This window comes from Lipotes vexillifer, unplaced genomic scaffold, assembly GCF_000442215.2.
Source record: "Lipotes vexillifer unplaced genomic scaffold, Lipotes_vexillifer_v1.1 scaffold23, whole genome shotgun sequence".
Lineage (NCBI taxonomy): Eukaryota > Metazoa > Chordata > Mammalia > Artiodactyla > Lipotidae > Lipotes > Lipotes vexillifer.
Window position 1 is genome coordinate 4,358,896 of NW_006796283.1, and position 17,449 is coordinate 4,376,344.

General features: G+C 57.0%; 1 protein-coding gene across 1 annotated transcript; it reads left to right on the forward strand.

Annotated features, from left to right (window-relative positions):
- The first annotated feature begins 4,936 nt into the window (after positions 1-4,936).
- On the forward strand, positions 4,937-17,293 carry DRC4 (dynein regulatory complex subunit 4). The gene is made up of 10 exons (XM_007468460.1): positions 4,937-5,019; positions 6,971-7,168; positions 7,404-7,610; positions 9,170-9,224; positions 9,854-10,059; positions 10,549-10,716; positions 11,068-11,154; positions 12,966-13,175; positions 14,766-14,831; positions 17,144-17,293. Exons 1-10 carry the CDS (start codon positions 5,005-5,007, stop codon positions 17,291-17,293), a joined length of 1,362 nt encoding a protein of 453 aa, XP_007468522.1. The 5' UTR covers positions 4,937-5,004.
- The last annotated feature ends 156 nt before the right edge of the window (positions 17,294-17,449 follow it).

Sequence of the window (17,449 nt, forward strand, 5' to 3'; positions counted from 1 at the left end):
GAGGTCAGGAGAAGGAGGCGGGCAGAGAGGGGGCCCCCCCGGAAGACAGGCAAGCAGGCAGGCAGGGTCTGGGCGTGCTGAGAGCACCAAACGGTTCGATGGAGCCCCACTTCCAGACGCTGGACCCTGCACGAGGCCCTAGAATGCGGCTTTGTGCCAGGCCCTTGGTGCATTAATTCTCCTGAGGAATCCTTAGAAGACGGGATCCTGATTTTCCAGGTGAAGCTGAACACAGGGTAGGCAGCCGACCAGGGTGCCACAGCCGGGCGCTGGAAGCCAGAAGATCCAAATGCAAGCCCATGGTCTGCACAAAGACTAAACAAACCAAAGAAAAGCATCAGGGAAACAGTTTGTTCCCAGCTGGGCGTGGAAAAATCCGCAGAGGAGGGAGGTGAGTATGAACTTGGTGTTTGCAGGAAAGCACTCTCCTAAAGGCAGGTTGTCCATACAGCTTCAGCCAACGAAGGGCCTCACCACCTAGTCCAGCTCCAGTCACACGGAGCCCATGGCCTTTGAAACTGTCAGTCAGTGAGGCAGGCTAATAGTTCCCATTTTTCTTTAGTTTACAAAACAAACGAAAACAAAAACTGCTAAAATGATCTCGTGACCCACGAGGACAAGCCGCTGCAGTTTGCACTCTGTGCCACTCCAAGAGGCAGGTCAGCCCCTTGGGGACAAAGCTGAGCTACAGGGTGGGTGGTGGGGACATAAGGAGGTCAGGACAGTAGGTCGGCACTGGCTGCTCAGACTCAGCTGAAGTGGAAATTTGTATTGTCTCAAAATGGTCAGAGCAGTATTTCTGATTCCCTGTGGCTTCCAGAACATTCAGCTCCCGTCAAGGCATTGCATTCCCTGTCTGTGCCCCTTTTGCTCGACCCTGGGCAAGCTTGTGGCTGCTCTGGCCAATGGACTGTGGCAGGTTGATGCCATGTGACTTCCAAGGCTGCGTCTTAAGTAGGATTCAGCTCTTTCTGAAGGCTCCCCTGGAACCCGGCCACTCTGTGTGAGAAAGCCCAGGCCATTTGAGGGGCCACTTGAGTGTTTTCTGGCCCACAATAGCCAATGAACCAGACATAAGGTCTCAGCCAGTAGCCAGGCATGAGAGCCTGCCTTTGAGCCACCCCCAGGGGGTAATACGTGGAACCAAGGTGGGCTGTCCCCATTGAGTCCCAGCCAAGTTGTAGATTCATGGGCAAAACAGATGTCACTGTATTTCATTTGGGGGCAAGGTGTCACACAGCCATAGTAACTGTAACAGTATTGGTGTTTATTAATTATCCCCATTTGACATATGAATAAATGGATACAGACGGAGTCTTGTCAAGGGCATCCTAGCTGGTAAACAGCAGGTGATCTGACTCCAGAGGCCAGTGCTTATTTTTAACTTTTCATTAAAAATATTTTCATGTAAATCAACTATACTTCAATTAAAAAATAAAATTAAACTAAAGTAAAAAAGGGAAAAAATCCATTTTCAAACAAAAGTAGAGAGACTAGCACAGTTAACCTACATGAACCATCATCCAGATTCAGCGATTACCAACTCATGGCTGATCCAGATTTTTCTTTACTTTCAATGCCTCCGTGCATTGCTGGGTTGTTTTGAAGCAAATCCTATATATATTATGTCGTTTCATTTGTAAATACTTCACTGTTTATCTCTAAAAGAGAGTCTAGTCTTCTTAAGCACTGTGTTATCCTAACATCCAGGCCTCCATTGAGTTGCTGCTGTGGTCTGAGGCAGTTTACCTGGACGACTAGGTACGTGGGTGTTAGGAAAAGCCAGGTATTAGACATAGGTCAATGAGTTTGTATGTATTAACATTTGGTCTTTGATTTTACAGGAAACTCAGATGCCATTTATCTGGATTTCCGAGATGCACAGCTTGATGCTGAATAAAAGTATCTCAAGCCATCCATGTGAAGAAAAGGCTCTTTTCTAAAAATCTGAACTCATATATGAAAAGCACAGATCGCTGTGGGTCTTATTGGGAGCCCAGAGAGCTGGCAGCAAGGCCTCCCTGAACTATGCGTCTCTGCAGTGCACACTGATAAACCACGCTGTGCTGTTGATTTGTGACAGATGAATATCCTGTCTCATTATCCTGAGCTAACCCTCCTATTTTTGCCCTTTTTGTTGAAAGGAATTATTGTTAATGCACTTATTTAATTCAGGACTCCCATCCAGGCTTCTAAAGCAAAAAGCCAGTCAGCATGAGACACCTAGCATATTGGGTCTGCAAAGTAAGTGTTAAATAATTATCATTACTCCATTGTGCTACCCAGCTGCACTGTCTCACTTGCCAAAACCCCTCTGGGAGGACCCCACCTTAGGGGAGAAGACCCTTATCAGGCCAGAGGTTTCTGACACAGGCTCAGGCTCTTGTCTGCCCAGGCACAGTGACACCACCAGACCTCACAAAGGCCTCAGGGCTGCTATAAATAAATCACGGCTCTGTGCAATACAGTCCCTCCAAAGGGCTGTTAGTTTTTCCGACGGGGAGACTTGCTGATTTCTAAACTTTGGACCCAGCTGGAACATGTTCTCTTCCCTACTTTTGTTTCTTCTGAGCGTTTGTGGAAACCCAGCTATCTTCTAGCCTCAGGTGGGAGGAATCTTCAAAGATGGGCGGGGGTGGGGGTGGGGGTGGGGTGGGCCCAGCGGCACAGCCTCAGCCTGAATTTGAATCTAATTTGGAAAACGTCGCGGTGCATATCTTTCCGGCCCCTCCCGTCACTCACTCACTGAAATTATGCACTGTAGGACCCGCACGCACGTACAGTAAGTAAGAAGTGGATGGAAACAGTTCCTCTCACCTCCATGGAGCTTAAGTTCTAGTGGGGAGGACCCGCAATAAACAAGACACGTCCCGCAACGAACGCGTTCACGGGCGTCGTGGAAATCTAGCTTGTGGATGACGCCCAGTTGCGGCCCAAACCCAGTGACTCAGCCCAGCGCGTTGCTAGGGACGCGCTCCCGCCGTTGCCGGGCCCTGACCCCTCGGGCGGACTCTCGCGAGGGTCCTCGAGACTTCGCGCGGAATGTAGCTGCGGTTGCCTGGAGACCGCGCAGCCCGGGCTGGGCTGGCGCGTTGGTCTGCGGGTCGCGGCCGCCGGGACTCTGGAGCCATGGTGAGGAGGGGTGGGAGTCTGGTAGGGTCCGCGCCGGGTGCCTGGGGCTCGGGGGCCGGCCCTGTGCGCAGGAAGACCCCGGGGCGGGAGGCCTGGAGCTCTGGGGTCCCGGAACTGAGGGCTTGGCGCTCTCGTGGAGTCCCAGCGGGGAGGGCCCAGGGTGCTGCGGACCCTGGACCCCGGACCCCGGACGCCGGACGCCGGACCCCGCACGCACCTGGAGCTGAGAGACCTGGGCTCTCCAGGATCCTGTGCTCACAGGGGTGGGTGGTCAGAGAGCACCCGCCTCTCCCGCCCCCGAGACCCAGGGCCCGGTGTGCACGGCGTCCAGAACAGAGAGCTTGGGTCGAGGGGCTTTCCTACCTGGAATGGAAGGCTCATTGATGAGATCCTTGGGACCTAGGGTCTCACGTGGCAGGGGCTTGGGAGACACAGGTCCTGCAGTCTCTGGGGTCGAGAGCCCGGGGCATACCACGGTGGTCAGAGGACCCTCTACACCGGAGGGTCCTGACAGCGTGTCCAGTGCCCGTGGAGTCCTTCGGGGCAGAGCTTCAGGGTAGAGGAACTGCTGTTTCCTTGGAGAGCCCGCGAGGAGTGAGGCCGGTACTGAGCAGAGCAAGGCGGGAGCTTGCTGCCTCTGGGGCTCTCCATCCCTGCCACTCTCTGCGGTAGGGCTCACAGCTGCGCCACCCCACCCCCGCCATGATGTAGGGGTTGTCGGTAACTCAGTTTCCAGGTAGATGTGGCCATCAGCTGTGGGAGGCAGGGAGGATGCCTCTGTGTGCGGGAGCCCCAGGGGCTCTACCAGGCGGCGGCCGCTGGCTGACTGTCCCTGATGCTGGGTGGTGACAAACCTTTAGGCTCTTCTGATGGGGTGGACTTATTGGAGTAGAGGGATTGGAAAGAGGGCATTGTATTAGGAGTGAAGATTTCTGTGGATGGGTCTTCTGAAGGACCACCAGAATACATCTACTTTTACTAGCTTGTGGGAGTAGAGGGTGATTTCCCTTTTTTTCTTTACGTTTTGTAAGATTTCCACAAAAACTTTTTTTGTAGTAAAAATGTTACTGAGTCACGTAGATGCGCGTACACACAAGCATGGGCCACAGAAACTTGGGAGAAGTAAAGGCAGAAGGAGAAGGAAATTGGCCGTCTGCTGAGTGGCCCTCGGGAGGGGAGTGAGGGTGGAAGGTCTCATCTGGCACCTTGCTGAAGTTGTTAAAAGCGGCCTCGCCCCACTGACAGAGCCCACGGCGAGCGCCACAGTCTGCTCTGGCTCCCTCCACCAGGGTTCTTTGAGGTTTTGTGTTTTGAGGGAAGGAACCCTCATCTTGCCAGCTTTGATTGTTGCTGTGAGGCACTTCTCCCTACACTCACTGAACAGCTTACTGCAGGTTTCTTTATGGTGCTTGCCAAGCATTATAGCCAGTGTGGTAGCATTTGACAGTGTGGTATGGGGGAATCTTCCTTTTTGAGGCCGAGTAGATTTTGCATCCACACCAAGGAGGTCTCTGCTATCTACTAAGGAACAAGTTTCCCTCCCTTCCTTTCTGAGGGAAAACAATATTCTCTTCTGAGAAGGCAGATTTCTCCTTGCTGCTTCAAAGGTATCAACAGAATGTGCCTGTGGTTAACGGTGGGGAACCTTAGCGCAGAGTGATGTGGTCTAGGTGGAAGCAGGAGACAGCGGGCAGTCAGATGGACGTTCCAGAACAGGAATTCCTCTCCCAAGCGGCCCCAGGAGGGAATCAGCCAGCCAGAAGGTGAACTCTAACCCAACCATCTATTCTTCAACCAAAGGCGCCCAAAAAGAAAGGGAAGAAAGGGAAAGCCAAAGGTACCCCGATTGTTGATGGTCTTGCTCCAGAGGACATGAGCAAGGAACAGGTGAGCGGGCTGTCCTGAGCCGTGGACCGGCGCTGAGTTGGGGTGGGATGGGTTTGGTACTCCGCGCTTCTCCTAGGAGCCTCTTTCAGACCGCTGCCTCCGCTTCTGCGTGCACCTCCCCTCAGCCTGGCTCCTGCTGCCCTGTGCACACGTGGATACGCCCCTCCCACGCCTGCACGCCCAAGCACAGCACGTGTTATAAAACAACGCGGTACAGGCACATGGGTGAACTTTTTTATAGGGTAGTAGGAATTTGGAAGGAAATGTCTTTCTGATATAAAAGCTGTTTTAAATTTTCTGGGTTCTCTTTCATTCTTATCTTTTGTAAGCAGCTGATGTTTACAGAGCTCTTATCATAGTACATACACCTATAGCATTCTCATTTGTTTTATTTACCATTAAACATTGTGAATTATTTTTGGCCACTTGTTCACTTTGATGAACTTAAGGGCTAGAGAACATGGTTATATAATTACAGTTTCAATTACAAGGCTCCTGAAACGTGTGCAAACTGTGAGAGCAAGTGTGGCCTGGGAGCGTCTGACATGCACTCCTGTGAGCGTTAATGACCCTTACTTACTTTTGATGGTTTTAAGATAAGGAAATGAAAGGTGACTGAAACAGGCATAAGACCTGAAGCTGGAGAGCTGGGCCGAGGCCCTTGAACAGCGGTGGAGAGGCTTTGTGTCACAGGCAGTGTCCGCAGAGGGTGGTGGGTCAGGTTGCGCTTTGGAAAGGTCCCCAGGCTGCCGCGTGAACGGCTTACCCACTGCGCTGCCCCAGCCGTCAGGCTGTTTCTTGGCTCCCCATTTTCTCCTGTCCGGTGGGGGCAGAACTGTGACATGGCAGTGGCCAGTCTGCAGAGCAGAGCCTTGCTGTCCAGTGTTCCAAGCGTGGACACCTGGGAAGCTTCCAGGGCCCAGGCAGGAGTGAGAGACTCAGGGCAGCTGCGGCCAGTTCGCTGCATGTTAACCTGTGGGCCCTGGGCTCCAGAGCTGTCTGTCTGCTGATTTTTGAAGAGAAGCTTGAAATCCAGATATTTATAAGAAATCTAGATATCGAGTGATGGAACGTCCAGCGTGAGCCAGTCAGAGTCGGGAGGAGCCTGGCTTAGATCCTTTGTCTGATTGACACAGTAGACCCCATTGTAGACCTCCCTCCTGGGGAGCCCAGCCCCGTCCCGGCCTGGTGGCCCTGTTTTTTTTTTTTTTCCTTTAACCTATTTGCAGATTTGCATTTGGCTCTGGACCAAAGCATCCTGACTGTTTCGGGTTTACTGCTTTTGTATATTTTTTGCTTAACGTATACCTTTAAAGGTGAAAGGTTTTTTACATTTTGCATTGTTTTGTGAACATATTTACATCATTCTCATATCTTTGTGTTGTTGGGCCATATAACCTTCTAGCTGATATACTCTAATTTCTCAACCATTCTCCCATTTATTTATTTATTTATTTATTGGCCGTGCTGTGTGGCTAGTGGGATCTTAGTTCCCCAACCAGGGGTTGAACCCAGGCCCCGGCAGTGAGAGCGTGAAGTCCTTATCACGGGACTGCCAGGGAATTCCCAACCATTCTCCTACTTAAAAGCATCTTAGATCATTTCCTTTTTAATTCTTTTGCTGTTGTAATAATGGTGTAGCTAATATCTTTAAGCGGAAAGCTCCTGTGTTCTTTTGAGAAATTTCTTTAGTGTGAATCCCCAGGAAGGAATAAAAGCATATAATCATTTTATGACTCTTGGCCAAATACAAGAGATTTCTGCTGTTTGCTGAACGTCCCCTGTCCCCGAGCCTTCCCAGCCCCCTACTTTAACTTCTCACTTTTAGCTCTGATTTACTGTGAGGTGAGAGCAGCCCCTCCCTCTTTCTTCCTGGCCTTTCTCCGTGCACCCTCGCCTGGCGGCAGGTGGCCCGCCCCGGCCGCCCCACTGGCCCTGTTCTGCCTGCCAGGTGGTGGAACACATTGGCCGCATCCGGGAGGAGCTGGACCGTGAGCGGGTCGAGCGCAGCTACTTCCAGCTGGAGCGGGACAGGATCCACACCTTCTGGGAGATGACGCGGAGGCAGCTGGAGGAGAAGACGGCTGAGCTGAGGAACAGAGGCCGGGAGATGGAGGAGGCCGAGGAGCGGCACCAGGCGGAGGTCAAGGTGCGTGGGGCTGGCCTGTCCCCATAGGAGCTGCCACGTGGGCAGGGGAGCCGGACCGGGGGCCAGGGGCGTCGTCTCGCCTTTGCTTTTGGGAGTCACAGCCCTTTGTGTCCTTGACGTGGGGAACTGAGGGTATTTTTTATGTGCGTGCAGGTGGGCAGGTGTGTGCAGGTGGGCATGTGCGTGCAGGTGAGCGGGCAGAGCAGGTGAGCGGCGGTGCTCCCCCCGCCTGCAGGTCTATAAGCAGAAGGTGAAGCACTTGCTGTACGAGCATCAGAACAGCTTGATGGAGATGAAGGCGGAGGGCACCGTGGTCATGAAGCTGGCGCAGGAGGAGCGCCGCGCGCAGGAGGGTGCCATGTGCAGGGACATGCGGGCGCTGCAGGTGAAGCTGAAGGAGCAGGAGCTGGCAGGCGAGCTGGTGGTGAAGAACCTGAGGCTGGTAGGTGCTGGCGTGCCGTGAGCGCCTCGGGATGCACCCCAACTGGGAATTCATATTTCTGTATGTTAACTCCTGCATTTTGGCAATTAAATATTAAACAACAGTAGCAGCAGCATGCAGCCAAACAAGCCCTGTTTGGGGTCCAGACACAGAATTCTGTCTCAGGCTTGAGCAACAGGTTGGCTTCCCAAGAGGGAAATCCAGCTCAGGGTCCCTCTCCGCATACTGCTGACCGCTGACCCCAGAGACGCGCGCGCGGCCCCTGAAGTGAGCAGCCCTCCAGCCCTTCGGCAGCCACAGCAGCTTGTCCTGTGAGCTGTGCTCTCAAGTGCCTCGCTGACCTTTGAGACTCTTTGGTCCTTTCTGAGGGAGGCGGCAGGGTTCCAGGTGGAGGTTGGAATTCCTTCTTAAGCGCCAGGCGCAGCTCTGATCTCTGGGGACACAGAGGATGGGGCTGACAAAATGCCTGCCCACGCATGGCTGATGGTCTAGAATGGAGAGGCTGCCCCTGAGACAGAAGACAAAATAAACTGTCAAACCTGTGTCGCAGGTCTGCGGGCATTAGTGCTACAGGAAGGTGCTGGGAACCAGGGTGGTTGCATTTTTCTACGCATTCTGGGAATTCATTGAGAAGGTGATACCCGGGCAAGGGTGGGGGGAAGGCAGGGCTGGGGGAGACCAGGCCCTGAGAAGGGCTGGGGATGGACCAGTGCCACGGCCCCCAGGAGTGAGGAATGAGGGGTCTGGGGGACAGGACTGAGTTGGGGACCTCTGGAGGGCGTGGGCAAAGGGAGGATGTGTCCAACTTTGGTTTTCAGAGGTTGTTCCTGGCTGTGGGTTGAAAGACTTTGTCAGTGCACTTGCCTCTGTGTATGTCTGGAGGCGGCCCAGCCTCAACTGAATCTGGAAATAAATCAGTAACACTGCAGACTTTGCCGTGAAGCTTGAGGGAGCTGAAGTCTTGGACGCTTGAGGGCGGTCTGGTCTTTCTGACAGGAGCACAGAGTGGGCTGCCTTCCAACAAGTACAGCGGTGCGGGCTCTCTGCTTATGCGAGGCCTTGGGCGTGGAGTAGGTACACGGTCAGAGTGCCGCTCTGAGTGAAAACACTGCTCTGGAGTCTAATTTAAGCTTTCTATTCAGAATTTATGACTGTCTATTAAAATAATTTGTAACGGTGTTCTAAGCCAAAGCAGGTTAGCTGACAGCGGGGAGCCGGCAGCTCTGTGTGGGTCTGGCCCCTGCCGTCCAGCCTCTGGGCAGGGTGGGAAGGGCTGGGCACGGCCAGGGGCCGGGATGTCTGTCAGCATTCTCTGCAGCCCCGAGGTGACCTGCGCTGAGGGAAGTGCATTATCAAATGTGGAATTTACCTACCGACCCTTGTTATTCCGGGCTATTCCGGGCTGGGTCCATGAGCTCAGAGGCGGGGGGCCCAGCAGAAGCCCTACAGGTTTACTGAGCCGGGCTTTCCTTGCCAGTGAGGCGAGGGGCTGGGCTGAGGGGCCGGCGTCTGTCCCATCCCGTCTGACCTCCAGTGACTGGCCACTTCCGCCTCTGCAGAAACACGCCGAGGAGATCACCAAGATGCGCAAGGACTTTGAGCGGCAGGTGCGAGGTCAGCGTCTCCCGCGCTCCGTGTAAGACGGCCCCAGAGCCCCTCCCGTCAGGAAGGGACTGCCCAACAGCGCTCGCTAACCGGGCACATAAACCAGTTAAAACAGCTCAGACGTGCAAAGTGAGGCTGGTGGACTATTCAGGATCCCAGAACACCCTATTCCATGAGAGGTGGGAGGCTGTGAGGACCACCCAGTACCCGCCCACACCCTCAGGCACGAAGCGGCACCTAGAAGCAGGCGGTAGTTATCCAGCCTCGTGGGCAGTGTCCAGGTCTCACGGCCTGCGGAGGCTCCAACCTCGGAAGTCTGTTTGGTTTACTGATAGAGCCCGTAGTCTGGCTGGCTGGCCGTGGTTAGAGCCCATTGGGACTGGGTGACACTCGGCTGTTGGGATCCCTGAGGCAGGGATTGGTTAGCAGTGCCTGCGACGGGCAAGGAGGGCAGGCTGGTGTGTGTGCTGGTGCCATAGAGCAGGAGAAACTCCCCGCCCCGTCCCGCTGTCCGCAGAGCTTGTTGGTGAGGCCTTCGTCCTGGTGGGTGTTCTCGGCCCTGGGCACAGCTGCCATCTCTTCTCGTACCCACAGGGCCAGCATTCTGCTCAGCTGCTCTGTGTGCTGCTGCCTTTCAGAAATCGAGGCCAAGTACAACAAGAAGATCAGGATGCTTAGGGATGAGCTCGACCTGCGCAGGAAGACAGAGATCCACGAGGTCGAGGAGAGGAGGAACGGCCAGATCAGCGCGCTCATGCGGCGCCACGAGGAGGCCTTCGCGGACCTCAGGAACTATTACAATGAAATCACCCTCAGCAGCCTGGCTCTCATCAACTCCCTCAAGGTGCTGCCAGAGTGCCCGGCCCCCTTGGGCCGACACCCCTGCTTGTAGAAGCATTTGACCCTGCCCTTCAGCTGCCCTTGATCGAAGCTCGCAAGTTGTGTTGCCCGCTACGGCCGTGGCTGCGGTCCGGCTGTTGCCCTAACCCTCACGTGGCAGGGAAGTGATACACCTGTATGCACTGGGATATGTCAAAGGTCAGGTGGAACCGCAGGGGCGTCATCGTCAGCCAAGTGCTGGCGGCCGTGGAGGATGTCCTCTGGGGGTCATGAGCAGAGTGTAATCTCTCAATTTGCACAGAGGCTGAAGCCCTAGAAAATTCAGAGTAAGTTAAAACTGTGAAAACATACTGTGTGTTTGCACATAAAACAGATGTAGGTCCTCACGGTGCCGGCAGGACCATTCTCTGCAGGCAGGGGAGCTCGCGGCCCTCGCCCTGCAGGCCGCAGCCCCTGGTCCTGCCTGCCGACCCCCCACCCCTCGTGCCCGCAGGAGCAGATGGAGGCCGTGCGGAAGAAGGAGAGGCACCTGGAGAAGGAGATGCTGGAGGTGTCGGCGCAGAACAGGCGCCTGGCAGACCCCCTGCAGAAGGCTCGGGACGAGATGAGCGAGATGCGGAAGCTGCTCGGGGGCTACGAGAGGGACAAGCAGATGCTGCTGGTGGGTTTCTGCCCGGTTCCTGGCCCTCCCTGGCACCTCCTCCTGGGTGTGGAAGGGCAGGAAGGGCTGGGAGGCGTCTCCTGAGGACCAGAGCAGAGCCTGGCTCTCGGGGCAGGGAGGGCAGGGGCGCTGAGCCCCTCCTTCCTGGGCCTGGTGGCCCTGGGGCACGTGAGGCTGGCACCTGTTCTGGGAGGTGGGTGGCCCTGGCGGGCCGCCCCGGTGGCTCAGCCCCTCACGCCTGGGAGCTGGTTCCCTCTGACGCTCACCTGGCCTGGCTGTTGCTCGGGAGCTGCATCGTGTGGGTGCCTGAGTCGGGAGTGCTCTCTCCTCCACCCCCCTTTTTCTCTCCAGTGCACGAAAGCCCGTCTGAAAGTCACCGAGAAGGAGCTGAAGAGCCTGCAGTGGGAGCACGAGGTTCTGGAGCAGCGCTTTATCCAGGCGAGCTCCCGGGACGCCTGGGTGCCGGGTTGGGTGCCCGGCTCCGGCAGCTGGAGGTCCCGTGGCCCTCCTCGTTCTGCGTGGCTCTCGGTGGGCGGCCGGCCTGGGTCTCAGAGGGCGGTCCCTGGTGGGGAGCGAGCGGGTGGCGCCCATGGCTGTCCCCTGGGGCTCTCCTCTGAAGTGTGGAGGTGGCCTGGCCCCTTGAAGGAAGGGCTTTCTCCATCTGTGTGTGTGTTTCTAAGCCCCACACCTTTATGTGTGCGTTGTAAGAAAGCCTGTGGGTGCAAAACAGGGGGGCCCTGGGGCTGCGCGCTGGTCCTCACAAGTGGTCAGAGCTTCCTGACTCCCCTCCCACACTGCTGTGTGTCCCAGCGTCGGGACACTGCTTCCCAGAAGTGAGGGCATCTGGAGCGCCCGTGTTCTCGTCTCGGCCTGTGTGCCGTCTCTCCGATCGGGTCACACTTGAAATCTCTGTTTCAGTCCTTTGCTGTTACAGGCATCCTTTTAAGTTTGTCTTTGTGCAACTGTGTATCCCTTTCAGGGAAGTCGATTCCTAGCAGGGGAACTGCTGGGCGAGAAGGTTCACGTTTAGGGTGCAGATAGCCTGCCGGGAGGGATGTTCAGAGTTGTGACCCCACCCACAGTGCCCAAGGGGCCACTTCCGCCGGCACCAGGTCTTCGCTGATGTGATTGGGTGGCAGGCAGGTGTCTCGCTGCATGTGCTTTTCTGCAGAGATGGCCCTCCCTGCCTGCAGGTCCCGGGGTCTGGCCCTGGGCCTGGCCGAGGGCAGAGCCGCCCCCTCTTTGTGAGCCGTTAGCACAGCTACCGCCGCAGACTGACAGTGGAAAGGACATCCCGTAAGCGGTCAGAGCAAGAGGCACCCTCAGGGGGCCTCCGAGGGTCCCGGAGGCTGAGGGCAGCTGAGGGGAGGGTCCGTAGGCAACCAGGGAGACGTGGCTCCCCGCTGCAAGGTGGCGTGAGTGGGGAGGGGACTCTGCCACCTTTTCTTCCGTCTGCATGTCGTCTGCGGCAGGGGAGGCAGGCAGCGCCCCTAAGAAACCAGACTCGTCATGTTTTAAAGAGCAGAGGACGGGGACTGGATTGAAGCACATCTTGAGAATACGATCCTGTAGTTAGAAAGACACGGTGCTACAGGGTTTCAGCACAGCCCTCTCCTCTTCCTAGCAGTGATGTGTGTTTTTATGGCAGTGCAGAACATTCTGGAAGGAGTCCCAGCAAATGCTCAGATGGTGGCCTCTGGGAAGTGGGGTTGAGGAGTGTTTACTTTTTCCTTTTTACACCCTTACTCAGTCTTGATTGTTTAATGGTGCACAGTTAAAACTTAAAGGAGATGAAAAAGACACTGTTCTTGGTGGACAGGCGGGTGGCTCCAGTGCTCGCTCTAGACTTGTGTTCCAGGGTCTGGGGCTGGCAGAGGGAGTGGACCTCCAAGGGGCCCCCACCCCAACACTGCTGAGTCTGAGGCCCTGGACCTCACGGGGATGATCAGGTCCCGAGCCTGCTGCCCAGACCCAGGGCAGGGCTGGGCCCAGCCCCTCTGGGGGTCTGTGCAGCTCGTACTAGGGTCCTCGTGGCTTCCTGAGACACCTTCCCAGAGGTGTTTCCTCTTGCCGCCCATGAGGTGGACAGCCGCACACCTCTAATTCGGTCACAGAGTGGGGCTCAGGCGGCGTAGATGATTCAGACTCGCCTGCCCGTGGCCGGGCGCTGGTGAAGGTGCTGTGCCGTGGTCTCGGGGCAGAGCCGGGAGGGCCTTCTTGCCAGTGAGAAGCCCGGGCCCATCCCGCAGGTGCAGCAGGAGCGGGACGGGCTGTACGGGAAGTTCACCGCAGCCATCCTGGAGGTGCAGCAGAAGGTGGGCCTCAGGAACCTCGTCTTGGAGCGCAAGGTGCAGGCCCTGGCCGCCGCGGTGGAGGAGGAGGAGACGCAGTTCCGTGAGGTGCCGGCGGCCTCCAACCTGGACCCTGCGGCCCTGACCCTCGTGTCCCGCAAGCTGGAGGTCGGTCCCAGGGGCCCGCGGGGAGGGGCTTCCGGCGGGCTGGGCTCCGGTCGGGGCTCTTGTCTTGTGCTCCAGCCTCCGTCCCTCAGTGGAGAGTCTCAGTTCACCTCGGAGAGGGGCTGTTGTGGTTTCCTGGCCCGAGCGCCCAGGCCTGTGTGAGCCATCGGGCTCCCCAGGTTCCCGGGCTCTGCCCTGGTGTCTCTGAGGCCTTCCCCGGCCTCTCCTTAGCCTCCCGGCACCTTTGAGCCCGAGTCCCCTGCCCACTCCAGCTTAGTCTCTCAGCCAAGGCCACGGCCGCCGGCCGCCTGGGACACTGAGATGTGCTGGTTGAGGCCGTGGCAGGGGGAATGCAGGGCCGTGAGTGGCCTTTGTGATGGCTGCTGGGAAGGCTTCCCAGAGGGAGTCACACCTGAACAGAGGCTGGAGCGTCTGTTCACTCGAGAGTCTGCAGTTGTGTGTGGCTTTCCTCTGGTCTGGGACTGTCCTGGGCACGGGGCACAGCAGTAAAAAGACAGAGGAGGCCTTGGTGACCACAAGCCAGCAGGGTGAGCTGAGGACTCAGGACGGCAGTTGCCACTGCCGCTGGCTCAGCAGGCAGAAGCCCTGATGCCCCTGGTGGTGACCTTACCTGGAACTGGCCTTGTCCCTCTGCTCCCTGACCTGGGTGGGATGTGCCACAGAAGAAAACAGGTGATGACGGACAAGGGGTCTTTGGTGCTGCTAGGGAAGCGTGGCCTGGCTCTGGGATCCTGGCCAGTTGGGTGACCTGTAGCCGCCAGGCCTGAGGTGGCCCCAGGTACGGTTTCCCTGGGGGTCTAGGAGACGGACACAGACCACAGCTGGCCTCCGTGACTCCACGGAAGGTCCTTCCACGCTGGAGGGCCCTGTCTGCCCCTGCTCTTCATCCACACAGAAGCAGATCTCCTGGGTTACAGGCCTCAGATGGCAATAGGAGGGCAGGAGAGGGTGGGCAGGGCTGACAGGATGACTCGTCACCAGTGGAGGAGGGGGCTGGGGTCCGAGGTGATGTCGTGCCCAAGGTTCTGGCTGAGACCAGGTGTTCGCTCACAGGGGAGCAATGGCCCTGGCTCAGTGGGTGGCAGTGCCTGGAGGACCCAAGTTACCCAGGCTCGGCCCTCGGGGCTGGAGTAGTGCAGCCTCATGGTGGGGCCTCGTCTGGGCCGGCGTCACCACGGTCCTGAGTCTGGGGGCTCGTCTCTGTTCTTGTCCCTTGTGTGTGGATCACAAAGGGGAGGAGGGTTTTCCTGCTCTCCTCTTGGGAAGGACAGCCGGTCTTGCAGCTGGGCCAGCGACCCAGTGCTGCCAGCGACCAGGGTGAGGGGATAAAAACTCGGCCCGTCCATGGCAGTCACCATGGCTGTGCCTGGGGGCCAGGGCAGGGCAGGTGGGGGATCAAGGGGGTTTTCCCTGGGATGGCGTTGGCAGCCGGGGTGGCCCCAGAAGCAGGCCAGGCTGCCCCTTCTCACCATCTGGGCAGTTTCCTTATGGAGATGCAGATCTGTCTCCGTTGGAGACCTTTCCACACCAGCCGCTCCCCGTGTGGACGTCCTGACACCTTCCTTTCCTCAGGACGTTCTGGAATCAAAGAACAGCACCATCAAGGACTTGCAGTACGAGCTGGCCCGGGTCTGCAAGGTGCGAGGAGACCCCCACCCCTCCCCCATGTTCTGCCAGCTGCCCGGGGCTCCACACCCCTCCCTCAGGCCCCTTCCTCACCCAGGACCCCACCTGATCTTTACCTTTGGGTGCTGACACAGTCTGAGGCTGTCTGCGCCTGCCCAGGGTCACTTGGCTTGCAGGTGGCCTGGAGTACATCTGCATGGCTCCGACGCTGTCCTGGTGTCCCTGATGGGGCCTGCCCAGTGCATGCGTGGCGTCCTGTCCAGCAGGCTGTCCCTGTGTCCCTGTCCAGCCCTTGCTCTGGTGCCACGGCACTAGCCTGGCCTCTGGGGCGGTTTGGGGCGGTTTGCTCCCTCAGAGTCACGTCCACGTCTTCCAAGCATGTCTTCCAAGGCCTTTCTGATTCTGGTGAAAGCCACACACACAGGCCTCCTGCAGCTGGGGAGTGCAGTGCCCTGACCCTGGTGCCGTCTGTGCCTGCACCCAGCGTCCCCAGCTCCGTGGCTGAGCCCGCAGCTCTGTCAGTGCTTGGCCCGTGGGGACGCAGACACAGTGCTGCCTGCAGACGCACTTCCCGAGAGTGAGCACCCCGCGGTTGCGTGACTCAGATGTGAGCCCTGGGCTGTGGAGCCCCAGCATGAAGGCACTGCCCGTCATGGGCACTCGGCTCCGTGGTGACCAAGTCCCCTGGGCCCTCCCTGCCCACAGGGGCCTCCCCAGGTGCTCTGGGGACCCCTGATACTTATATGCATTCTTGGGGGAATTTTCGTAACCCACATCTGACTGTGGGGAGGGCTGAACCCCAGAGGTGGGTGAGGGCCAGGGCCCAGCCCCTGAGTCGTGCTGGAGCCCGGCCCTGCCTCACCCTTTGGCTCTCAGCTCCCAGCACCTTGTCTTGCCGATGCCGGGGACAAGGAGCCCCTTTGAGCTTTTGCTCTGCGTCAGGCCAGGCTCTGAGCACGTAGCATGCATCAGCTCTTCAAACGCTTGCAACCGCCTGGCGAAATGTGCCCTTTTAAAAACCTCTGCTTGTAAAGGATGGGGGCACAGAAACCCTGTCTGTGTTGGCACTGCCAGCGCTGTTGCCCAGATCTCGGCATTTCTGGGATGGGGGAAGGGAATAGATGCCAGTAGACAAGGCAGGGGGGTCATCCCTGAGAAGGCAGGGATGCTGAGCCTGAGTGAGAAATGCTTGCAAGGGACCAGGAACTCAAACCACAGTCCTGCTCTGAGTGCACACCCTCTTCAGTCTCCCCAGCCGTGAAACAGGGATGGTGGGGCATCTTCCATTGTGGGTTATCCGAGGTCCCGCACATGAAGTGGTCGGGTAGTGCCCGATAAAAGTCCTCAGACTCGGGCCAGAGTTGTTCTCGACAGAAGGAAAGCCTCTGGTTGTCTTCTAGCTGAGCCAGGAGGTGTCTGTGCATGGCCATCACCACCTGCTCATGTGGACCAACTCTTCTGGGGAGGTGGAAACTCAGCTACATGAGATCCCTGGGCAAGTCACTTGGCTTAAAAGGATGGCCCCTTCCATGGGGCCTTTGATTGGTTTGGCCTTGAGGACTCCAAACACTGGGGTTTGTCCTGCTTATAATAATCATAATCATACCCCTGGTGCGTTATGTTTTCCCAAAAGCTTTAAATCCATGTTCGCAGCCACTAACCACCAAGCAAATGATCTCCTTAAGACTGGAATATTGAAAAAGACGTGGGGAATGACGGACTTAAAAAATGTGAACCCGAAGTCTTGACCTGTGAATCCCAGAGATTCAGGAAAACAAAAACAAAAACCCAAACAGAATCAGCAAAAGCTGAGATAATACAGGTGGTAGCTGTGAGCGGCACTAATGCCTTAACATTTTGATATCTCTCAGGCTAAGAGTTTGATCAAAAGGGGGGACTGTTAAAAGAAACAACAGGCCCTAAACGGAGTCACTTATGTGAACCCTACCAAGACTTAATACCTAATCGAAGTTTTAGCCTCTCCCTAGAGTGGAAATTTAAACCCATCAGCAGTGGGAGGTGATCTGCCTAAGACCCCCTGCCTCCCCTAAGGGAAGGTGCCCACCCTTTTAACTTCCTTGTCCCGCCCTCCTGTGCCCATAAAAGCCTCCATTTTGTACAGCTCCTCGGAGCACCCTTCCGCTTACTAGATTGGATGCTGCCGTGAATGAAGCCAATTAGATTCTCAAATTTAAATAAGCGTGTGAGGGTCTGGGTCTGGTGTAGTGAGCACCTGGTAAAGGCTAGCTCTCCACGGGGCTGGGTGGGCCTGAGCGAGGGTCAGCCCCGGCTACCCCTCCCCTGAGGCCTCTGTGTCCCCACAGGCCCACAATGACTTGCTGCGTACCTATGAGGCGAAGCTCCTGGCCTTTGGGGTCCCCCTGGACAACGTGGGCTTCAAGCCCCTGGAGACGTCCGTGATTGGGCAGACGCTGGGCCAGGGCCCCGCAGGACTCGTGGGCACCCCAACGTAGCCCCTGCCCGGGGCCACTGCCCGGAGGACACCCACCTCACGCACCGAGGACAGCAGGTATTTGCTTTGTAGACGTGCGTCGTCAGCAAATGAAGGTTTTCACAAGTGCCGCGTGTCCTGTTGCGTGGCTGTGTGGAGAGGCGCCCCCAGGGCCCAA

Excerpts from the sequence above, each read along its gene's own strand:
- DRC4 (XM_007468460.1), top strand. Across the intron at positions 10,060-10,548 it reads CTCTCATCAACTCCCTCAAG|GAGCAGATGGAGGCCGTGCG; the intron begins GTGCTGCCAGAG and ends TCGTGCCCGCAG. Across the intron at positions 13,176-14,765 it reads TCGTGTCCCGCAAGCTGGAG|GACGTTCTGGAATCAAAGAA; the intron begins GTCGGTCCCAGG and ends TCCTTTCCTCAG.